Below are 25225 nucleotides of genomic sequence, written 5' to 3'. Positions count from 1 at the left end.
GAGAAACTGATCTTCGACCAGTGCCTAATAAAGGCACACACTACGTCAGCGAAGGCGGCTCGGTACGTTTCAACACGTGGCCCCGCAAACGAGCCTGATTGTACACCAACTATGCTTGCTTCCGAACATTTTCCGGGTTTTTTTCAATGTGCCTGTAAATGCATTCCCTACAAAGATTAGGGTACTTCTGCACTGTTGCATAAATAGTGTGTGAGAAAGTAGTGGTAACTTTGCGTTTTTGAAGAACATTTTGTCGAAGAAGACGGCCAATCCCTATGGTACGGCTATGTGCAACGAAGAAGAATAGGGGAGGTGCTAAAGGGATTGCGGCGAAGGAGACGGTGTGTTCTGGATTGCTCGGCGGTGATCGTGAGCAAGAGGGCAGCCTGCGGACGGACGCCGCTATCCACTACCGGTTGCGCGACCGTGATTCCCCTGCGACAGCCTAGAAGGCAACGGCCAGGGAACGACAGCACGTACCAGCGCCCCACGACCTGCCCACGTTCGAGGAACTTCCGCCGACGCACCAACGAAGCTCCAGCCAACCTTCACCCTCCCGAACAGCTCATCCAACACGTGAGACTGTTGGAGTTGACCAACTTGACTTCTTAAAACGGGCTCGTGTTTTTTTAAGTTAGCAGCCCTAGTTAGTTTTCTTTTTCCGTCGCCCTTCCACTCCGCGTGTTCTGCCATAACGCAACCCTATAAAGTGTGACTTTTCCAGTTCTTCCCTAACTTGCAGTGGCCTGTGTCGTTATTGTAACGTCCGTAATGCTGGGGATTGTTAGGAGCCTGTATTACATCACATAGTGCCTGCTACAACCAATGCACGAATTCTTTGCACACTGCCTGTTGTAGACTGTGTTGGTTTGTTCTATGGCCGGATCTCACACGTAATGACTTCTCTCATTTTCCCCTTACATAGACTGAATTAGTTGCACTCTGATTGCACGCACATATGCCCTTTGATTATAATTTTGTGTTGTTTGGTTGTTAGATTTTTACCAATGCGGCTGCTCGTTAGCATGTTTGTGATTGCGGCAACCTGCACTTTTTACCCTCAGATACAAGAAGGAATGGCTGTACGATTGCCTGCTAGTGAAAATAAAATCCACCCCTGCGTACACATTCCTCCACGAAAATCAGTATCTCCCCCTGCCACATCCTCGTACTTTTTACGCCTACCTAAGAATCCTGAAAGCTCATTTTGGGTTTGACGAAAATTTGTTCACTGCACACAAAGAGCAGCTGCGACAAGCCCATGAAAGGGAAACGCGAGGTTTGATACTGCTTATTGCATTTATTTTACATTAACTTGAGGTTGGATGTCGACATATATATTTTACTAAAACATTTTTTGCAGGTGTCCTCATGTTTGGTGAGATGAGTGTGAGGAAGAGTGTCCACCCGAAGGAATCGGACATGGCACTTCTGGGGAAGGTCGACTTGGGTGAACACACGAGACCCACCGACCTAGTGAACACACACATACACACACACGCGCGTGCACACACACACTTGCGCTTACACGCACACATATAAATCTGTTTCCCGAGAGGGAACAATTTCAAGTTTCTTACCTGTACCGTAGGCGGAGAGCTGGGATCGCATCGAAGCGGAGCTGCTGCTTCCGTCCGCAACCCATAGTTTGCACGAGGTTCGGGTTAATGCTGTATGCTTCGTTGGCGAAATCCCGCTCACAAACGTAAATGTATCGCCGAGCATCCGACGGCGTAAGTCCGATGAGCCGCAACCAAATTTTCTGCAGCTTTGGTTCTTGAGGCACCAAATGCTTGCTCCGGTCTCTATCGCTGTCTCTACAGCCAACGACGGGACACCGTTTGCGCCCATCCTTTTTCCTTCTCATTTCAAGGGCACAGTGTACTCACGGCAGACTCGCGGGAACGTTCACAGCACAGTACGCGCCGTCGACGGAACCCGGTTTGCTCAAACTAGGGAAACCCATACGCTCGCAAGCACTCGCCCAGACTCGCTGTACGCCATTTTTCGAACAAACGCCAAGCAGGTTGCCAGAGGTTGCGGCGTAGATGTGTTTGGTGCACAGCGCCACCGACGACAGCGGATTGCACGGGAAACGCGAAGGGAAAAGATTTTTTTGCCATTTTGATCATTTTAACTGCGACCTCAACAGCACGGCCCGAGTGACGTGGCTTACCCATGCCAGAGGTGCATAATGAGGAAAATTAAAGGGAGCGCAGTTGCTTTTTAAGCGTCTTTCACAGCGATTTGCGCGGTTACCGCTTCATGTACTCGTGTAATATTTGGCTCAGGTATTCCTGGGGGTGCAATTTATAAGTCGCGCAAGTTTACTTGCACTGCTCAAAAACTGTTGCAGGGTTCCTTTAAGGAAAGACGGGGATAAGAAGGGATTTGAACTAACACACACTTTGGTGTGGCTGAGCCCCTGTATGTACACCGCGCTATGAATGCGAATTCTGAATGTAAGAAAAAATGTAAATTTCTGGACAACCTAGTAATATCGCGTAATGATGTTATAATAACACAACTGCAGTGATATCGCATGGATGTCGAGAAGCAGGTTATATAGAGTGAAACATTGTATGGACACCGCATGAATGTCCAGAAATGACATTGGATATTTTTACCATTTGTGGATATTCTATGGACTTTCGTGGTTTCTGGGAAATTACGAATGCCGTTAGCTCGAGAGTTCGATTAGTTTAGCTCGAATTCTTCTACGAACGCTCTTCTAGTCACACCTCTTTAGCGACGTTCACATTGCTGCGGCGGAATCGCAACAAAGCAAGCTTCGGTCGCAGAAACATCATAAAAGCGCCAGCATGCTGTTTGAAGACCCTTATAAGACACCGCGCCACCAACCTTGGATGGGCTGTCCTTTCGCTGCGTGGCTGGTTGCGATTTACTTCAGTCGCACCCTTGTAACCGCAGCCTGGGTAACGAAAAGCATTCCATATTGCGTGGTTTTTATAGCGTTCATTTCACGCGGCGTGGATTTTCAGAACTCATTTAGAGGTTGCAGCTTCCACGGTGATCGGAGTGTTCGACAAATGAACTGCATCACCTTTTTTTCGGATTTTGAATACAGTAAAACGTACAATAAATACATAGGATCTTTGCGGTACAGCCACAGTGATCAAGAACGTGGACTTGCGTTTTGCGTTTAGAGGAAGCGACGAATGATGTCAATTCACCGTAGCATCTTACTGCGTCACCTGGTGCCTTTGTTGTGAGCCCCACTATGGTCAGAGAAAACTCTACCCAAAGAAAGACTGTCGACGCCCATTCTTCGACGTTGATGATGATGATGATGGTTGGTGTTTTATGGCGCAAGGCCAACGAGGGCAAAGAGCGCCAAAGAAGTTATTGAGTTTTCATCAGACCGTAAGTACTAAAACATGTAACTAAAAGTAAAGGTGATGCAAAACAAAAGACAATGGAGATGGCTGGTGTATAGGGCCAGGGTGATTACACATGATATGACAAGAGCTGCAGAAAGTTTACCTCAGCTAAAAACTTAAAAACACGTTGACTAGAAAACATTGGTTCGTCGGCTAAAAAGTATGATGGGTGCAAAGGAATGTGTTGTCTGTATAATTCAGGGAAATGTTTGTGTCGTGTTGTGTCAAGTGCCTTGCATGTGATTAGTATGTGGACTACGGATAGGCCCTTTCCACACCTGCTACACGTGGGTCCCGAAGTACCAGTGAGCAGGTGGGAGTGCGTCGCATGTGTGTGGCCCATCCGCAGCCTAGCCAGGGCGACTTCAGTGTATCTGTTGTGTGAGTCAGTTATGTAGCGTCCAAGTTGTGGCTTTATTATGTGTAGTTTGTTGTCTGTTTGTTGACTCCAGTGTAATTGCCATGTGTTACGAAGCTGTCGTCTGATGTGTGTCTTTAGGTCGGTGTAAGGTACTGTTGTAACGTCAACTGTAGTCATGAGAGCAGCATCACCAGCCATTTGGTCGGCGGCCTCATTGCCAGGGATTCCACAATGCCCTGGTACCCAGCATATAGTTATTTCAAGATTTGAGGCATATGCAGACATTAGTACCTTGAAAAGAGCATTTATGACATAGTTTTTAGATGACCTTCCTAATGACAGTGCCTGTACAACGCTTTGAGAGTCTGTGTACACAATGGACTTGGGAATTTTATGTTTGATGATGTGGTTTGTAACGAGTAAAATGCCATATGCTTCTGCCGTGTAAATACTGTTATGAAAATTCATTGTTTTGCTTACTCTAAAATTTGGTCCGTGCGCTGCACAAGATACCGTAGAACCAGTTTTCGACGCGTCGCTATAGAATTCTGCGCACCTGTACTTGTCCTGCAGGAAGAGGAAGTGCTGCAGAATTGCATTCTTGGGTACCCTATTTTTTTCTACAAGAGTGAATGACAGGTCGCATGATACAGGACGAAGATGCCATGGTGCGATGAAATTTTGAATGGGTGTCTTGTGCGTGTCTGAAAGAGGGACCGTGAGTGCAGAAGCCTCCTCCCTAACTCTGAGAGAGAAAGGTAAGGAAACGGATGGCCTGTTTAAAAAGAGTTGCAAGTTTGATGTATTGTTCATGATGGGATTAAAAGGATGGTTGGTAAGGGACATAATCTTAGATGCATACAGCAGGTCAACATACTCCCGCTGATGCCCTAGACACCACTTGTCGCACTCGACATAGAGGCTTTCGACAGGGCTAGTGCGGAAAGCGCCGCATGAGAGGCGAAGGCCAAGATGCAGCACTGGGTCGAGCATTCTCAGTGCGGTCTTTGTCGCCGACCCATACACGACACTGCCGTAGTCGAGCCGGGACCCCACCAACGCTGTGTACAGACGCAGCAGGAGTTGTTTGTCGGCCCCATAAGATTGATGCGAGAGAACCTTAAGAATATTCATTGCCTTTAGGCATTTACATTTGAGCTGTTTGACATGAGGAATGAATGTAAGTTTTTCATCGAATAAAATGCCTAAAAACTTGTGCTCCTTGTTCACAGGAATTGGCACATTCGCAAGAGTGATGTCTGGGTCCGGGTGGACCCCACGCTTCCTGGAGAATACAACACACGAGCTCTTTCCGGGATTAATTTTAAAACCATTCTTGTCTGCCCAGCCGGCAAGCTTCTTGACGCCGAGCTGGACTTGACGTTCGCAGATGGACATATTACATGATTTAAAAGATATCTGCACATCATCTACATACATGGAGTAAGAAATTGTAGGCGGCAGTGCCTTCCCAAGGGAGTTCATTTTTACTATGAAGAGAGTGCAGCTTAGAACTCCGCCTTGCGGCACGCCATTTTCTTGCACGTGTACCTTTGACAGTGCAGAACCAACTCTGACGCGAAAGGTTCTCTCCGACAAATAGCTAGCAAGGGTGTTCAACATATTACCAGACACACCGAATGACTTCAGGTCAGTAAGAATCCCATGACGCCAAGCGGTGTCATAGGCCTTTTCTAGGTCGAAAAACACAGTTAAACAGAACTGTTTATGCACGAAGGCATCCTTAATATACGACTCTAGTGCCACAAGTTGATCATTCGTGGATCGCCCCGCCCTGAACCCTGCCTGGCAGCTCTCGAGAAGGCCGTTATACTCCAAAAAGTACACGAGCCTCCGGTTTATCATCTTCTCAAGAAGCTTGCACAGGCAGCTGGTCAGGGCAATGGGTCGATAGCTAGCGGGAGAAGAAGGGTCCTTCCCTTCTTTCAAGAATGCTACAACTATGGCATCCCTCCAAGACTTTGGAATGTGCCCCGAAAGCCATATCTTGTTGAAAAGGTGAAGAAGTGTTACAAGAGTGTCTGTGTGTAAGTTCTGTATCATTGTATATGTAATGTTGTCTGGGCCTGGAGCTGAGGGTTTACACGTGCTCAGAGCAGCCCTCAGCTCATGTAGTGAAAACAGGGAGTTGTACGAAGTCTGTGATTTGTTGTTGTCGTGTAGGGACTTCTTTTCACAAGAGGCTTTATGTTTCAGGAAAGTGTTCGTGTAGTGTGCTGAACTGGACACGTGTTGAAAGTGTTGTGCGAGTGTGTCAGCCTGGTCTTCCAGAGTGTCCCCTGTTGTACTGACCAGGGGCAGGCTGTGTGTCTGTAGTCCTTTGAGTTTGCGTATACGTGTCCATACTTTCCGTGTGTCTGTGTAGGAGTTTATTGATGTTATGAATGTACGCCAACTCTCGTTTTGCCTCACGGCGCACACGTTTTCCTAATGCCTTGGCCCGTTTGAACAAGAGGAGGTTTCCCGACGTGGGGTACCGACGAAGGATACCCCACGCCTTGTTCTGGGCCTCTCGCGCCCGCCTACAGTCCTCATTCCACCACGGCCTCCGCTGGTTGCGCGGGGCACCAGAGACGTGGGGAATGGACTTTTCGGCGGCGTCGAGGATGTGCGCCGTGAGGAGTTGGGTAGCTTCTTCAACGTGTAGGTGTCCTATGGATGTGTGGTGTAGTTTGGATGTCTCTGTGAATGTATTCCAGTTAGCTCGTGCTTCATTGAACCTATTATGGGAAGATGAACTGCTTGGGCCTTTATCTATATATGTAAGTGAGGTGGGGAAGTGGTCACTGCCATATGGGTCAGTTCCCACACCCCACTCGAGAAGAGGAAAGAGAACTGCGGAGCCAATCGCCAAGTCAAGACATGAGTATGTGTTGTGTCCTATGTTATGGTATGTAGGCTGTTTACTGTTGAAAAGACATGCTCCTGAAGATGTAAGGAATTTCTCTATGAGGCGACCTCGGGCATCCGTGCGAGAAGAGCCCCAAAGAGTGTTGTGAGCATTAAGGTCGCCTGTCAGGATGTATGGTTCGGGCAGCTGGTCAACCAGCGCCTCGAAATCAGAGCTTAAAAGTGAAACATCAGGAGGAATGTATATGGAGCATACCGTTATCAACCTATTAAATATTATCGTTCGAATTGCCACAGCCTCCAGGATAGTGTTCAAGGTGACAGGGTGGCATGCTAAGGATTTGCGGGCGATTATGGCCACACCGCCAGAAGAGTGTGTGCAGCCAACCCTGTCCTTTCTGTATACCAGGTAACTATTCAAGAAATTTGTGTTCTTGGAATTCAGGTGTGTTTCCTGAACACACATTACACTTGGCTGATAAGCATGCAGAATCTCATAGACGTCGTCAAGATTATTTAGAAGGCCTCTGCAGTTCCATTGAACGATATTTTCTCTTCCCATTATTATGTATTAGAGCTACTGGAGTGTGACTATTTATGTAGGGTCTTTCGGGGCTTGGATTCTTGGACGGGGTTTTTTTACCTCCTCTGGAGGTTTAGATGGGGGGACCCGTTCCTTCCGCTGCGAAGCAGACAGGAAGGGTCCCACATCCATGTTATCATCTGATTTGGAAGGGGTACCCGGCGTACCGGACCCCCCGGACCTGGCACCCTTTGCGGTGCCCTTCGTTTTGGCCGCGACCGCCGAGGGCGTCAGGAGCGCCCCGGGTGGCACAGGCGGTGCGGCGGAGGTGGGAACTGCTGCGGTTTCCTCCAGCTCCATCTCCTCCGGGCCCTCGCATGTGCTTCGGGCCGGTGGAGAGGAGGAAACAGAGGGTGCAGCAGCATCCCCAACGGACGTGGATGCCACCACAGCCGCTGCTGACTTAGCAGGCGGTGCGGTGGCGGGTTGGGCTGCCAGAGGCAACCCAGGGGGGGGCGGGGGCGGGACCAAGTCCGACTCGCGGTACTGGGTCCCCGCCGAAACAAGACGCCGCTCTGCCCCCCGGCGAGCTGCGTCGGCGTACCTCCCCAGGGGGAAAGAGGCGAACCTCTTTCGCGCCTCTGGGAAGGTAAGATTCTCAGTCACTTTTACCTTGATGATCTCCTTCTCCTGTTTGAATTTCTCACATGTTCTAGAGTAGGCCCCGTGGGGTCCCTTGCAGTTAGCACAGATGAGGGTTTGTGATGGGCAGTTGTCAGATGCGTGATCATGTTGTGCACACTTGGCGCATGTTAGTCGACCACGACAAGCATTAGTGCCATGTCCAAACCGCTGACACTTGTAGCAGCGGCGTGGGTTCGGCACGTAGGGTCGGACCGGACATCTCAGGAAACCCGCGCTGACCGATTCGGGAAGTGTTGAGCGGTCAAATGTCAAGATTATGTGTTTAGTAGGTATTATTTGGTCATTTCGTCGTATCGTGATTCGCCGCACAGCTGTTACGCCCTGATCGCTAAGGCCGTCCAGCAGATCTGCTTCAGTCTCATTTATTAGATATCAGAGATCATGCCCTGGCAGCTATTAAGACTGCGATGGGGCGTGATCTTGATGTCGACATCGACCATGCGCGTTTGCTTCAAGAGGTTACAGGATTGTTGTTTGTTTTGGACTTCAATTAGGTCTTCTCCCGTTGTGAGCTTTTTAGCTTTGTACGATTTGCTTACAAGGCTTTCAAGAAACTTGGAAATGATAAAGACAGACTGGGAAGTGATGGGTTTTGATTTATCCAGGGATTCCATTACCAGAAGGCGCGAGAAATTATCGGGCTTTGGAATGGAGATCGAAGACAGAGGAAAAGATACTTCGGTGCGGCCACTTTTCAGAGACCGATCACGTTTGGGAGGGGGTTTAGAAAATGCCATGACACATTGTAAAGCAGGGAGATGGGGGTACTTTCTTCTTTGACCTTACCCTGGTAGTCAAAGAGGTCCCGGAGCTCCCTGCCTGGTAGACAGGCAGGGAGCCCATCGGCCGGAGCTTGACCAAAGCTCCGACGGCCACCGTTCACGGCTTCTAACCCTTCACCTTTCAACTTCTGGCCACGGTAGGTGACAGCTTAAGTATGGGGGGCTCGGGGTACGCGGTGTCGCCACTCACCGTCACCAAGATTACTCAAGGTGCCCCGTGCGGGGGTTTGTGGTTTCTAACCCTCCACCTTAAAACACATTGCCATGGTTGCATCCAGCTTATATTTGGGGGCTCGGGGTCCGCGGTGTCGCGAACACCGTCACCAAGATTACTCAAGGTGCTCTGTGCGGGGGCTGGTTGATCATGACAGTGTAACAAAGCGTAACCATGTAACGTTTTCGTTCAGTATGTTTTGGAAGGTAGAAGAGAAGTCGTTGGGCCTACAGACGAGCGTAATTTTTTTCTGGTGGACGTCGACGACTACGAGCGTGTCGTGAGAAATGTTTTGGCTCGACAACAGTGAGACGCAGGGAGATTATTCGAGGCCACCATCGTTCACACGACCGCTGTTTTTACCCTTAAATTGTGCATAATAGTGTCTGAGCACTGTTTAGCAGTTTTACATCTGCCACTAACTGCAGAAAGTAAGGAACAAATGTCGGCATACCGGCGGAAGGCGCGAAGGTCCGCTTCACCGTTTATGGTGCCGACGCCGAAGAAAATGGCTCATATTGGCACTTTCAAGCGAACATAGGTGGCGCGACGGGGTATCGAAAAATGGAGGACCGGATGACGATCGGGAAGTCACGTAAGCACGCGCGTCTGGAGGGTGATGATGATGATGGTTGGATGTTTATGGCGCAAGGCCAACTGGGGCAAAGAGCACCAAGACAATAGTCATATATGAGGGGTGAAACCTGAAACACTACGAAAAGTCAGCAAAAACACAAGTAAAATAACAAAACGACAATGAGCATGGCTGGTGTATAGGGCCAGGGAGTGATCACGCGTGGTATGAAATGAGGTCTAAAAATTGAACTTCTTCTAAATATTTAAAAACGCACTTGATAGAAAACATGGGATTGTCAGAGAGGAAAAACGCTGGGTGTAGTGGGACGTGTAGTCTGTATAGCTGTGGGAAGTGTTTGCGTCATGTTGTGTGAAGTGCGTTGCATTGAATGAGTATGTGAACTACAGATAGGGCATCTCCACACCTGCCACACTGGGGTCTTGAAGACCCCGTGAGGAGATACGAGTGTGTGACATGTGTGTGCCCTATCCGTAGCCTAGCAAGGGCAACTTCTGTGTATCTGTTGCGTGTGTCAGTGGTGTATGGTCCCAAGCGTGGTTTTATAACGTGTAACTTGTTATCTGTTTGTTCACTCCAGTGTGTTTGCCATCTGTTGCGAAGTTGGTGTCTGATGTGTGGCTTCATGTCTGTGTATGGCACTGTTGCAATGTCCATAGTATTCAAGAGTGTAGCTGCAGTGGCCATTCGATCTGCAGTTTCGTTCCCGGCAATTCCAGAGTGCCCTGGAACCCAACAGAAAGTTATTTGAAGGTTTGATGCATATGCAGACATGATAGCCTTAAAAACGTGATTGATGACAAAGTTTTTAGAATGCTTTCCTGACGCAAGTGCTTGTACAACGCTAAGAGAGTCCGTGTACACGATGGATTTTACGATTTGATGTTGGACTATGTGATTTATTACCATTAAAATACCGTATGCTTCCGCTGTGAATATACTGCTACAAAAGTTCATTGTTTTACTGACGTTAAAGTTTGGCCCATGCGCAGCACAAGCCACAGCAGTTGCAGTCTTGGACGCATCGCTGTAAAACTCTTCACAGCGGTACTTATGCTGCACAAACAAAAAATGCTGCAGAATCGCAATCCTTGGTGACCTGTTCTTGCTAAACTGCATAAAAGACAGGTCACATGACACAGGGCGGAGATGCCATGGTGGAATTGAATCAATGATGGGCATCTTGTGAATGCCTGAAAACGAGACTTCAAGCTCACAGGCTTCTTCTCGCACTCTTAGATGAAACGGCATGGAGATTGATGGACGATTTAAAAAGAGTTGCTGTGAGGATGCATCATTAATGGTCGGAGTAAAAGGATGATTTGTCATAGACATGATTTTTGAGGCATATAAAACGTCGATGTACACCCTCTGGTGATCTAGGGACCATTTATTGCATTCTACATAGAGACTTTGGACAGGGCTAGTGCGAAAAGCACCACATGCGAGGCGTAGCCCTAAATGCAGCAACGGGTCCAGCATTTTTAGTGCCGTTTTTGTTGTGCACCCATATACAACACTGCCGTAGTCCAAGCGGGATCCCACTAGGGCGCTATAAACCCGCAGAAGGAGTTGCCTGTCTGCACCATATGACTGGTGAGAGAGAACTTTGAGAATATTCATAGTTTTTAGGCATTTTTGCTTAAGATGTTTCAAGTGTGGGACAAATGTTAGCTTGTTATCGAATATTATGCCTAAAAACTTGTGCTCCTTTTTAACAGGAATTGAAACGCCATTCAGAGTAATATCTGGGTCCGGATGGATCCCGCGCTTTTTGGAGAACACAACACAAGAACTTTTTCCTGGGTTGAGTTTAAAACCATTCTTGTCGGCCCAGCTGGCAAGTTTTTTAACACCAAGCTGGACCTGACGTTCACAGATTGACATATTACAAGATTTAAAAGATATCTGTACGTCGTCTACATACATAGAGTAAGAAATGGTAGGTGGCAATGCCTTCCCAAGAGAGTTCATTTTAATTATAAAAAGAGTACAGCTTAGAACTCCACCTTGCGGCACGCCGTTTTCTTGCACATGAATCCTTGACAGTGCGCTACCAACTCTCACGCGAAACGTTCTGTGAGACAGATAACTAGCCAGAGTGTTGAGCATATGGCCCGAAGCACCGAAAGACTTCAGGTCACTGAGGATCCCGTAGCGCCAAGCGGTGTCGTAGGCCTTCTCGAGGTCGAAAAACACAGTTACGACATACTGTTTATGCACGAAGGCATCCTTAATATATGATTCAAGAGCTACGAGTTGATCATTCGTGGATCGCCCCGCCCTGAAGCCTGCCTGGCTGCCCTCGAGAAGACCGTTGTACTCAAGGAAGTACACGAGCCTGCGATTTATCATCTTCTCGAAGAGCTTGCACAGGCAGCTCGTCAGGGCAATAGGACGGTAACTTGAGGGGGACGACGGGTCCTTTCCCTCCTTCAGGAAAGCTACAACTATAGCCTCCTTCCAAGAGTTTGGAATGTGCCCCGAAAGCCAAATCATGTTATATAGGTGTAAGAGTGTTAGAAGAGTGTCTGTGTGTAAGTTCTGTATCATTGTATATGTAATGTTGTCTGGGCCTGGAGCTGAGGGTTTACACGTGCTCAGAGCAGCCCTCAGCTCATGTAGTGAAAACAGGGAGTTGTAAGAAGTCTGTGATTTGTTGTTGTCGTGTAGGGACTTCTTTTCACAACAGGCTTTATGTTTCAGGAAAGTGTTCGTGTAGTGTGCTGAACTGGACACGTGTTGGAAGTGTTGTGCGAGGGTGTCAGCCTGGTCTTCCAGAGTGCCCCCTGTTGTACTGACCAGGGGCAGGCTGTGTGTCTGTTGTCCTTTGAGTTTCCGTATTCTTGTCCATACTTTCCGTGTGTCTGTGTAGGAGTTTATTGATGTTATGAAGGAACGCCAACTCTCTCGTTTTGCCTCACGGCGCACACGTTTTCCTAACGCCTTGGCCCGTTTGTACAAAATGAGGTTACCCGACGTGGGGTACCGACGAAGGACACCCCACGCCTTGTTCTGGGCCTCTCGCGCCCGCCTACAGTCCTCATTCCACCACGGCCTCCGCTGGTTGCGCGGGGCACCAGAGGCGTGGGGAATGGACTTTTCGGCGGCGTCGAGGATGTGCGCCGTGAGCAGTTGGGTAGCTTCTTCAACGTGTAGGTGTCCTATGGATGTGTGGTGTAGTTTGGATGTCTCTGTAAATGTATTCCAGTTAGCTCGTGCTTCATTGAACCTATTATGGGAAGATGGACTGCTTGGGCCTTTGCCTATGTATGTGAGTGAGGTGGGGAAGTGGTCACTGCCATATGGGTCAGTGCCCACACCCCACTCGAGAAGAGGAAAGAGAACTGCAGAGCCAATCGCCAAGTCAAGATATGAGTATGTGTTGTGTCCTATGTTATGGTATGTAGGCTGTTTATTGTTGAAAAGGCATGCTCCTGAAGATGTAAGAAATTTCTCAATCAGGCGACTTTGGGCATCCGTGCGAGAAGAGCCCCAAAGAGAGTTGTGCGCATTAGGGTTGCATGTCAGGATGTACGGTTCAGGCAGCTGCTCGACCAGCGCCTCAAATTCAGAGCTCAAAAGTGCAAGATCAGGAGGAATGTAGATGGAGCATACCTCAGCAACCAGTACTGGAGTAATGGAGCATAAGTGAAATGTTTGTTGTGTATGCACTGCTGTGTAGGAAAATGCACGCCACCACAGCACTCTCGAGGAGGTGCTGGCAAGGCTACCAGTGGTAGAGGAGGGGCAGACAGCTGCGCTGGAGGCGATAGCTGCAGGGTTAAACCTGCAGCTATTAGCCATTGAGGCATAAGGAGTCCTAATGAAGGCCCTTTTGAACGTTGTGCAGGAGCTATGTGCTATAATGCCGCTCATCATGCTGATTACTGCGGCTTACTGCGAAGGGGTGCCGCTAATGCGGTAGTGTGGATTTGCTGGCTTAATGGCTAGTCAGCCAGCTGTTCTGCTCAGCTTGTATGGGCATAGTCTGGAGAAGGCCCGGCAGTGCTACGAAGTGAAAGTAGTCGAGTGCGGTGGCATAGACCCTCTGTTGTTGACGGATGACGAAACTTCGTTGCTTTCGCTGAGCGGGCAGCTTGTACCCAGAGTACCAGTAGGTTCCTGCAAGGACCAAAACTGAGACAAGTTAGAGAGCATGTCATTGTGGTGACCAAGGTAACTATTTTAACCTTTAAGATCTACATTGCAAAAGGAAACGACGTTGGCACACTCCAGTATATGAAGCTGGAGCTAATAGAATGACTGATACATACATTTTGCTTTCATGTGTTTGTTTTACTATCTTGTAGTCGATCTCTCCTTTGGCTATACTATCCATCTTCTGCCGCCTAATTTCCCACACCAGCAGGCGTTCCACCATACACCCCTAGGAGCGACAAACTATGCATGCTGCTGGACTTTCTCAACTTTCTCGTCAGTAAATTAATTGATTTTGCATTTTCTGTGTACTGGGTAAAAGTATGCTCATTTACTAAAGAGGAGCAGTTACTTGGTCATACGTGTTGCATGCGAAATGGTGATGATGATGATGGTTGGGTTTTTATGGCGCAAGGCCGACTAAGGGCAAAGAGCGCCAGAAGGAAGTTTATTTAATGAAGTGAAGTGGTTACAAAAAAAATGTCAACCGGTCATAGTAAAATCAGTTACAGATAATGGTGATGGCTGGTGTATAGGGCCAGATTTGATTATGCGTGATAGAAAATGAGGTTTAAAAACTTAACGTGTGACAAATACTCAAACACACGTTTAACAGAAACAATGGCTTCGTCACCTAGAAACTGCGATGGATGTAGTGGGATATGTTGTCTGTAGAGTTCTCTGAAGTGTTTGTATCGTGTTGTGTGAAGTGCCTTGCATGTGAGTAGTATGTGCACTACGGACCGGGCCTCTCCGCACCTGCTGCACTGGGGTCTAGAAGATCCCGTCAGCAGATACGAGTGCGTTGCATGGGTGTGCCCTATCCGTAATCTGGCCAAGGCGACTTCAGAGTATCTATTGCGTGTGTCGGTGGTGTATGGTCCCGATTGAGGTTTTATTACATGTAACTTGTTGTCTATATGTTCACTCCAGTGTGTTTGCCATGTTTTGCGAAGTTGTTGTCTGATGTGTGGTTTCACGTCGGTGTAGGGTAATGTGGTTATGTCTACTGTATTCGAGAGTGTAGCAGCAGCAGCCATTCGATCCGCTGCTTCGTTCCCGGCAATACCACAGTGGCCAGGGACCCAGCAAAGAACCAGTTCAAATTTGCGTACATACACAGACATAATACCCTTCAATGTTCAATAATGTTCAATGTTATTGTAAACATTATTTGAGAGAAACATTGCAATGTTTTGTATTTTGCTTTTGCTCTTTAACCAGGTCAAGCATTTTCAGGCCCTTTCTGCACCACAACTTGAGCCGTGACGTCTGATTCGGCATGATGGCCTTGTGAAGTCTGCACACTGCACATGAATGGCTGGACTTGAAGCATGCTCACACACAGAAGCGGTGCTGTACTACATAAAAGCAGTGTCAAGATTCAATCATGGTCAAGCGAGCACTGATGTCCAAGACATTTGGCTTCCTGCGAAAATGTGCCACGCACGCCATTTTCAAAAATGGAATTTCCGTCTGCAAAGTGCAAAAGAGCAGTCAGCCTTTAATAAAAAAAGGTGCAACTGGTGGACAAGCCAAGAGAGAAGGAGTTTGCCTCCTTCCGGAAGGAAGCAAGCAGTGCATAGGCAAGGGCAGCCATATTCTCAGTGACTGAAGCCTACAATGACAAATTCATCCCAACGACGGCCAGATACTCTTCAGCTGTACTTGGAGGCCTATCAAGAGATTGTACAAAAGAACGGGATGCAGTAATTGAAGAGTGCCAGAAGTTCTCTGCCAGCTCTGCTATTGAAGATGTAAGTGCTTATGTATCATGAAGAAGCCATCAGTATCACCATTAGTTTTTCAAGTTTACTTGTTAACAGTAGGAAAATAAAGCTACTGGCCAAGAGCATACCAACAGCCTGCTTGGCAGAGTCCTAACTGTTTTATTTCAAATATACCCCTGAAGGCTGAAGTCAGCAACAAAACAGTGCAAGTGATTGGGAACAGTTGTACAATTTTTTGTGCTCCAGCAGAAGCCAAAATAATGGCAGTGAAGAAAATAATTCTTGAAAACAGTTGTTTTAAAGAAGTATAAATGCGTTCTTACACCTTAGAGAGAGAGAGAGAGGGAGAGAGAGAGAGAGAGAGAGAGAGAGAGAGAGAGAGAGAGAGAGAGAGAGAGAGAGAGAGAGAGAGAGAGAGGTGAACATTTATTTACCATAAAGGGAAAGGAGTAAGAGCAGAAGCAGTCAGCCTCCCAAGTCCAGGAGTCTGTGAGCCCGCACTGATTCCAGTGCCCGGTCGATGAGAGCTCGTTGCTCCAGAGGCCAAGCTGCTCAGCGCAGACTCCGAGTGCTCACACGAGATGGGTTCAGGAAGAGTTTAGGGTTGTATGGGCATGAATGCAATAAGTGGCGGGTAGTGAGAGACATGTTGCAAGTGCGGCAGTCGTGTTATAAGGTATTCAAGTGTTTAAAGATTGTTTTTTTAGTATAATAGCCTAACATAAAAATGCAAGAGGTTAGTATGCCAACTCTTTTCACGTGATCTTCGTGTATGAATATGGATGCCAAAGCTGATATTCACGCAGGAAAATTATCTGGTTTTGCATACACTCGGCATGCTTGCTTTGGACTACTATGTTCGGCTTATCCTTCCACATCTGTTCTTGGCTTCCTTCGTTTTAATTAAAACCCTTGCTAGTAAGTGTCGGAAAAAGCGAGCTTGTTGCAGAAATGTTAGAAAAGCGACAATCTTGACAGCAAGAACATGCGCTATAGCTTTGGGTACTTTTTAATGATATGCAGGTCTGCCATGAAGTTGAGAAGGCAACAAAAGATCAAGCCAAATCGACCACGTGGTCTGCTTTCCGAGCAGGAAGAGTGACTGCGTCCAACACTCGAGCTGCATGCCTCACATCACTGACGCAACCGTCTCTTAGGTCTCATCAAAATCTACAAATTTTCGTTCTTCTTTTCACTGCACTTTTGGCCCACTTGCAGTGTCTGTGTTGCTCCACGCCTAGGGAGGGGGTAGTGTGGTCGGCTCCCCCCTGAAGTTTCCAGACTCGGACGTGATGATCCGTAATCAAAGAAACCAAACATGGAAAACAAACAAAACAACAAGAAACCGTCAACCCACCCACAAAGTCAGCCTCCCCCACAGGCTGCGGCCGTACTGGCCTGGTCCCAACCTCTCCCGCAGGCTATGCCTCTGGGGAGCGCGGGGCCCACCTACCTCGACCAACCAATTTCTGAATCAATATGGAAATTTCCCCGGCTACACACAGTGTGACAGTAGGCCGAACCTATCCGCCCCGTCTCTCTGAACACCCTCCGAGTACAGAACACCTTCCCTGGGGCCCAGAACGCACTTCCTCACCAGGACTACTACCCAATACCACTACCACAAGATGAACCGTGGCAGAATACACGACAAGGTATAATTATAATATTTTACGCCATGCCACTGTATGGGAGGCTCGAGCCGTTCGAGGGTGAAGGGTCCACCTGGCCGGTCTACGAGGAACAAGTCGGCATGTTTTTCCGGGCGAACGACACACCCGAGGCAAAACAGCGCAACATCTTCCTGGCCAGCTGCGGGACCCGCGTCTTCACTCTCATGCTCGACCTGCTCAAGCCGGCCACACCGCATGACAAGTCGCTGGGCAAGCTGCTCGCGACGCTACGCTCGCACTTCAGCCCGGCTCCGTCCACGTTAATGGAGCGTTTCTGCTTCAACAACCGGAGCCGCCGAGACGGGGGACTCTCGGGCAGTTCGTCGCAGCGCTGCGAGGGTTGGCGAGCGGCTGTGCCTTCGGGGACCAGCTCGACTCGCTGTTCCGGGACCCTTTTGTCTGCGGCATCAACGACCCTGCCATGCAGACGCGACTCCTGGAGCTTCCCGACCCCGCGCTGGCCGATGCCGTGAAGGCAGCGCTGGCGATGGATGCTGCGGCCAAGGATGCGGGCGAGATAGCACGTGCGGCCGGCTCACCGTTGACGGAGGCGGCAGTGAACAAGATGGCGACACGGCATGGCAGGTGCAGTCACAGCGGTGGTGACCACCCCCCTTCACAGTGCCAGTTCGCGAAAGCGGAGTGCTTTGCTTGCGGAAGAACTGGGCACATTGCTCGGGCGTGCTTAGGGGGGACGACGGCGGATGGACGGAAGCAGCAGCCGGCGTCAAGCACAGGTTCCGCGCCAGCCCACAGGCAAGGAAGTCAGCGCAAGGGTAGGCGGCGCGGGCGTGCGGCAGCAGCTTCGGGTGCAGCGGCTAGGCTTCACGTCGTGGCCGAAGACCCGCAGATTTCCGACATGTGGCACGGGGGCACAGTGCAGCCGTCGGTGCCCCCATGTCACGCTGCACAGCTACTCCGGACAGCTCGCCCAGGTCGAGGGTCAAACCCAGGTCAGTGTTCGGCTTGGCGACAGGGAGGTCACCCTCCCCCGGTACCTGACAAAGGGCCGTCACCGACGCTGCTGGGCCGGAACTGGATCCAGGCGTTGGGCGTGCGGTGGAAGACGTCCCGAGCCTCCTGACCAAGTTCCAGGCCGTTCCAGCCCGGGGTGGGCACATTCACCAGCACGGCGGCAAGCATACATGTCCCAGAGGGAGCCCGGCCCCGGTTTTTCAAGCCGCGCCCGCTGCCGTTCGCCCTGAAGGACAGGGTAACCCAGGAGCTGCAACGGCTGCGAGACGAGATCCTGGTGCCCATCAAATCTTCGGAGTGGGCTGCTCCCATCGTGCCAGTCCTGAAGCAAGACGGCAGTGTAAGGATCTGCTGGGACACCAAGGTCACCATCAACCCAGTCGCTACGGTCGAGAAGTACCCGCTGCCACGTATTGAAGATCTCTGGTCGGCGCTGTCCGGAAGACAGAAGTTCACGAAGCTACACCTCAGAGATGCATACTAGCAGCTGGTGCTCCAGGAGTAGTCCCGGAAGTACGTCACCATATCGACAACGTTGGGACTCTTCCAGTACACGCGCCTACCGTTCGGTGTGGCCTCAGCTCCTGCCATTTTCCTGGTGACCAGTACCGACGACGAGGACCACCTGCAGAACCTACACAAAGTCCTGGCACGATTGCAGGATGCCGGGCTGAAGCTCAAGCTGGAGAAGTGCGTTTTCTTGGCCCCCAGCGTTGAGTACCTGGGCCACGTCATTTCCCAGGCAGGCGTAGCCCCGGCACCCCGCAAGGTTGAGGCTGTGCTCAAGGCGCCCAAGCCCCAGAACAAGAAGGAGCTGCAGAGATACCTGGGCCTCGTAAATTTCTACAGGAGCTTCCTGCCGAATCTGTCGTCGCATCTGCAGCCGCTCCATCTTCTGCTTCGAGTTGGACAGCAGTGGGCCTGGAAGAAGGAGCAGGACTTGGCCTTCCAGCGCAGCAAGGAGCTCATCACTGGGGCTCCGGTGCTGGTGCACTTCGATCCGGCCAAGCCTGTCGTCCTGACTGTAGATGTGTCGCCGTACGGTCATGTCATGTGACATGTCGTTTAACTAGTTAATGCATAGAAAATTCTCGCTACCTATATCTTGTTGGGTGTCTAGTGAAGCAACCAGGAAAAGTCAAGCCCATTTCCATGAAGCTGCATTTTGTGTGCAAATGCAATGCAGGTGTGCACTGGCTGCTCTCCATTACAACGAGAATGCTGGGAGGGAGCAAGCCAGGACCAGTAGTGGAGACCTGCGCTGGAAGGTGAAGAACCCAGGGCCAAGTAGAGAACATCACAGCATCTCTGCCATCGCTGTGCCACCCATATATGGTATGTACCATTCAGTAGAGTGGGTACATTTTAAATGCTTTCTCTAAATGTTTAAAACCAGTTGTGACACGCAGCTACATGCTCAATGTGAAAAATAAGTGAATTGATAGAGCTATAAATTTTAATCACTTTTGTTGATATCACTAGAAAGATCCTTCTTCAACTCTTCGTCATTCTCCTCAACAAAGACTTGCTGACACTCCTTGTGCCAATGACGCTTGGAGGTGCTCCTCTCGCTCCTCTTACTACATTCATTGAACCATGCCTGAAAATGCTATGTTTATGCTAATAAATAATCATTTTCATTTTTTGTAAGCTTGCGTTGCCTTGTGTTTGCAGGCTACATCGAGTGCCTGATGGAAGCTAAGGAGGACCACGTGGACACCAGACAGCATGACAGTCTCTTCACCACAGCCACCACCACTGGCCAGTTCCCTCAGCCCAAAAGAGAAGGAAGTGCTGATTGCCAAAAAGCTCTCTCGCCACAACTTGTCTTAGGTGTTGGTTGGCCAAGTTGGGTAGGGTAAGGTGACAATGCCTCGACTGGTAGACACACTTATTGTGCACAAGGCTATATCATTTAGAACTAGCCGGTGACTGACCGGCGTCATCCATGCTTGGCGTCTCTGCACGGGTCCCCCAAAGCTGCTCAAATTCTTAGGCTTGGTCCCGTGTGACGAAGATCATTCATTCCACCTCGCAGACTTCATTCCTGGCAGGTGTGGCATCAGCAGCGGAGAGAAATGCTTTCCCAGCTGAGGAGTGTAAGTGTGGATATTTGTGGCAACAGACGGTGCAACTGACCGGGGCACAGTGCCAAATACTTGACGTATTCAATCCTCTGTACAAGCCTTGGAATAATTCTGCGCTCGGAGCAAATCCAAGCGGGAGAGGTAATATCAAAAAAGGCATTATGTTCAATAAGCACAAAAGTTGTTTTTGTTCTGATTTTGACCTTACTTTTTTTTGCATTACGTCAACCCACGATTTATAGCAAAGCTTATTTATCATTACCATCTGATCTGCTCTATATGGCACATATATTATGCAACTATCTAACTACTGATAACTTCTTTTCCAGAGTGAAGATGTCAAATCCAGGAACAACACGGAAAAGAAAGGCTTAATCAAAGGTCAAATTCCTGCAATCTTCAGTAATTGCGGTCAAATTCCTCACGACAAGCACTCTGGCACCAAAAAACACCAGAGAAAAACAACACAAAACCCTGCACTGTCTTGATGTCTGGCATGTAGCAAAAGGTACCATAATGTGTTGATACTACTGTGCCATTTTAAACTGATTTCTGTTGCTGTATCATTGCTGGGAATTCAGCAAACTTACATTTTGCTTCAAGGGGCCCTAAAACCAAACTACGAATTTCGTCCTTCATCTTTTGTACTTCATCTTTCGTCCTTAATTATTCCGGTGTAATGGGGCGACTGATTCAGCGCATTATATTCTTTGTGCAAGTGAGGATGGGAATACGTTTTTGCTGCTGTTACATTGTAGGAGTGGAAGAAACTCGAAGCCGCCTCAAGGCGAGCGAGTGAAAGAATCGAATCTATACCCACAACAAGAGAAGGATGCCCATGTAGGGCGCCTATGCACAAACGTGTAGGCACTCAGAGCAGACAGACAGCCATTTTCAAAGCAAGCAGAAAATGCAACAAGCTCCCATAACCCACCTGCAATGCGTAAACGCAGGGATTAGCAGTCGTGCCGGGACGGCTGCCAGTCTGCTCTGAATGCCGACAGTCCAGTTGGGCCGTATTTATAGATGAAGGGGACACCACCAGCGGAGTTGCCAGGAAAGCAGGCGCCACGTTCAGTTAGGGCGATGAGTCGATGGCGGCCCGTGAAGATGGGATGGCCGCAGTGCAACTGCGCACAGCTGATCATAGTATCTCGCTATCCGGTGGTGATATCAGGTCTGGATGAGGTACCCTGTCAGTGCCTGCAATGCGTAAACGCACGGATTAGCAGTCGTGCCAGGACGGCTGCCAGTGCGCTCTGAATGCCAACAGTCCAGTTGGGGCCGCATTTATAGATGAAGGGGACGCCACCAGCGGAGTTGCGGGAAAGAAGGCCCCACGTTCAGTTGAGGTGACGAATCGATGGCGGCACGTGCAGATGGGACGGCCACAGTGCGACTGCGCGTAGCTGATCGTAGTATCTTGCTATCCTGGATGAGGTAGCCTGTCCGGCCTGAATGAGGTACCCTGTCAGCGCCTGCAATGCATAAATGCAGGGATTAGCAGTCGTGCCGGGACGGCTGCCAGTCTGCTCTGAATGGATGCCCTTGCTGTCTCCACCAAAGCGCTGGGAGACAAAACGCCCAGTTCTATTAAAGAACTCACAAAGGTGCTAACAGAAATGTTCAGCACCATCATAGTGGCCATGACAGAGGTTAAAACTAGCATCAGTAGTTTCGAAGAGTCTCTGAAGTTTCACAGTAAGGGCTTTGACGAGTTCAGAGCTGAGCTAAAGGCTGTCCGGCAGGAGTTGAGTGAAGTTAAAAAGCGCAGTCTTGAAGACGAAAGTGAACGTCATCAACTGATGAAGGAACTCAGAGATGCAAAGAAAGAAATTGTAAACCTGAAGCAGTACTCCCGACGGACTAATCTAGAACTTAAAAGAGTACCGTTAAGTGAAAAGGAAGGCCTTGCCTCAGTGTTCCGCTGTGGAATCATGATGTCGATGTGGTGCATCACTTCGCCACAAAAGGGGGCGGGCTGCCCAACATAATCGTCAAATTCAACTATCAAGCTACCCGTGACAAGCTTCATTACACCGCCCTGTTCATTCGTCCATCCTTTGCTCCTCATCCCGCCCTACGAGGAATTCTGCTGCTGGTAATTTCAACCTTCCTCCTACCTTCCTTCAACCTTCCTGGAGAACGACGACTACAGTTCGTCGGTAGCAAAATCGAATAGATTGCCCCAGGATATAAAATCAGCTGTTAACTTTCCCTTAAAATAAAGAAACATTTCCTTGCAATCCTTAATGAGTCTCCGTCACCCCCCTAATAGTAACAAGATCGTTCAACTCTTGTCTACAAGTATCACTACGTCCACCAAAAGTTTACTGCGTAGTTATTACTCATTGCCTTTCTTTTGTGTGCGTATAAAAATTGCATGTTTCTGCTATCTTACCCAAGTTTGAGTATGTGAATACATGTTTGTACAATGCCCTGACCTTTTTTTTTTATATTCGCAATGTTTAGTATCTTGTATTTCGTATCCTGTTACAATGCCTTGTATTGCAACGTTAGACCCTATACTAGCCTTTGGCTAAGGGTCCAAGCAGTTTTTTTTAACTATCATGTTGGAATTGAAAATAAAGTGAAATGAAATGAAATGAAAAAGAGCTAGCTGTACGATGTTAAGCAAATGGACACAAGCCATCATCAACCACATACGCTGGTGTGCAATTGCTATTAAAGGATATGGCGACGTGATTGCTGCAGCGTGGCAAACCATGCTGAATCACCTAATAGGCATACATGAAGGGCACGCTGACCTGTACCAATGGTGCCTTCACAAGCCCTCGGACTTGGAATGGCTCAGTGCTGGTGAGCAGAATTCATTTCAGCTGCTTTAGGCCATAATGTTTGTTAAAGTGTAGTACCAGAAAGGAAGCTCACACTGGACTGCTGAGGTTTGTGACAGGATTAGCCAGCAACACATGTGAAACATAAGTGTTTATAATTGCCGGGAGGGAACTACAGATGCACAGCAATAGAAAACTGAATGAGGCGCACGCTCTTTTCTCATAAACATTTTTCATCTCAACATTATCTTTGATAATGGCAGGCCAAGCCAGCCATTAACAAAGAGCTTTCACCTTTTCCAACTCCCAAAAAGACACATTTTAATCATTGCATCTTATACTAAAACAATAAATTATTGGGACCAGTTCATAAAAGGTCTCTACGTAGGAGGAAATATTTTCGCTGCGGTCAAGCTATTCATTTGCCGTGCAGTTCATAATAGTAGAAAACTTGCACCAATATGCTCATTCAATGTACCCTCTCTCACCCAACTGAAAGTTCTTCACTGATAGCTTTCTTGTTGAGATTTTTTTTTCATACCCTTTTTCTTTCTTTGTGGTTGTATTGGGATGCACCTCAAAAACCTCAAGCTCATTCAACAGGGTCAAGCATTAGCACAAAGCTAGCCATGCTTCCCATTTTCAGATTAGAAAGGGGGGAATATCTGTCTCATAGTGGCCGTGCTGGGGGGGAAATACCAATTGTGAAGAGCAAATGACATGGTGTGGCTTACACACCACTGTAATATTTTTTTAGGAATGGTAGTTGTTAATTCTAAATAAACAATCGGTGTCCAGCTCACAAGAATTCATGCTCGTTTCATTTACTGACATCAGCACTTACGGTATGCAGAAACAAATATGAAGTTGATACCGTTTACTCATGTGGAGCACCATACATTGACAGCATGAGCCCACAGTAGTGGGAACTTATGCTCAATTTTATGACAGAACAGGCACTTCTCGGCAGGGACGCCAGTGAGCTGAGGCCCGACCTGAGGACCCAGACGAGGCTCCTCAACGGGGAAGGACTAGGCAGCCGCTCGGTGGACAACTGGCGGCATTTGTTGCATCAGGGGTGTGGCTGCGGCATGCGCTGGAGCCTCTAAAGCTGTCACCGAATTCAGGTGTGCTGACCTAAGGGGTTCTTCACAAATGCCGCTTTCATAACTCGTGCGGAGTACGCGCGCATCAAGTTTACGCATGGAGGTGCGTCGACTGTGCACCAGTAGTAATATAGATGCATGAACTTTAAAGTTTGTGAAAAGTTTCTAGGCCATGCCAAAGGTTCATAGGTCACACAGAATTAAAAACGCAAGCTAACCTTTTGAGACAAATGTTTCATGCCAGAAATTCGGCAAAGAGCATCTGTTACTGTAATGCAAGAATTCAGCCACACGAGAACACTGAAGTTTTTGCACTTCATTCTTTTTAACCGATTACTTTTGCCATGACGGAGAAAATCTTGTCAGACTACATTTCAGTGCGCATGCACGATATAAGCATACCCCTTTAAACACGTTAATGTTATTTTTCCATGACACGGGCACAGGTGCAGGGGAGTACCACATGCTTGACGGCCTGGATGATGTCGCCGTCAGGGTCATGAACATAGGTGGCGTTGAGTCGGTGGCGGTGGTGGGCCCTCGTACACGGCGAGTCATGGGCCTGCTGCCTTTCCTGTCGCCCAGGTGAGTAACAAGATCAAATGAATAGGTGCATGCATTGAGGCTGCAACAAAAGCTATAGCTGCTTAAAACAATGAAAAAAAAAACATAAAAACTGAAAATGCACACTTGGCAAATAGGGTCTTAAATACTCATGGCCTACAATGCACCTGGAAGTATACGTGACAAGCACGAAATTCCCTATCAATTTTTTGTTAGACATTGAATGGATGGCAAGAAATTTTAAGCAGGAAAAAACCATGGGATCGTATGTTTATATTCTCTTGCTGGAGGCTGATGTTGGTGGTCACACCACTGCCCTGTTCATTGTTTTGCCATTGAAAAGTGAATACTGCTCTGACCACTGATTGGTTTTACTGTTATTGGATGGGGAGGTCATCTTCCAATGTGAAATCAAATGTTCAGAGTTGCATCATGCAGGGGGAAAAAAGATGTAATGGGCAATCGGTTTTTTTCTTGATGCCTATAGAGGCCATTATGCATAAACAAGGATAGTTGCCTCATATACCAAAACTCTGTGTCAAAACGTGGTGCTTGCAGGGAGGGAGGAGGCCATTCATTGCAGCAATGTGCCTGAAAACAGCCATCTGTAATACGTATTACCCCAGAAGCATCAGAGATGTGCACTTCCTGTAAGCATGACATCCATGCCTTAACAAAA

General features: G+C 48.4%; 1 protein-coding gene across 4 annotated transcripts in view; it reads right to left on the bottom strand.

Moving 5' to 3' along the window:
- Nucleotides 1-13054: 13054 nt before the first annotated feature.
- The window catches only part of LOC144169019 (uncharacterized), an 89297-nt gene continuing 77126 nt past the window's right edge, over nt 13055-25225 (bottom strand). For 2 of the 4 annotated variants that reach the window (XR_013322343.1, XM_077698016.1), the window contains one exon: nt 24284-24556. Coding sequence is in view for 2 of the 4 variants with exons in the window: in XM_077698016.1 (XP_077554142.1) it covers nt 24404-24556 (153 nt within the window). In the remaining 2 variants the exon portion in view is untranslated. Of the gene's footprint in view, nt 24557-25225 lie in introns of all 4 variants that reach the window. The other 2 variants (XR_013322342.1, XM_077698015.1) reach the window with 2 other exon arrangements.

Source organism: Haemaphysalis longicornis, unplaced genomic scaffold, assembly GCF_048455015.1.
Source record: "Haemaphysalis longicornis isolate Haplotype H1 unplaced genomic scaffold, Haemaphysalis longicornis Haplotype H1 scaffold_2, whole genome shotgun sequence".
Classification (NCBI taxonomy): Eukaryota; Metazoa; Arthropoda; class Arachnida; order Ixodida; family Ixodidae; genus Haemaphysalis; species Haemaphysalis longicornis.
Note: the sequence above shows the minus strand (reverse complement) of the source record. Positions and strands in the feature narration are given on the sequence as shown.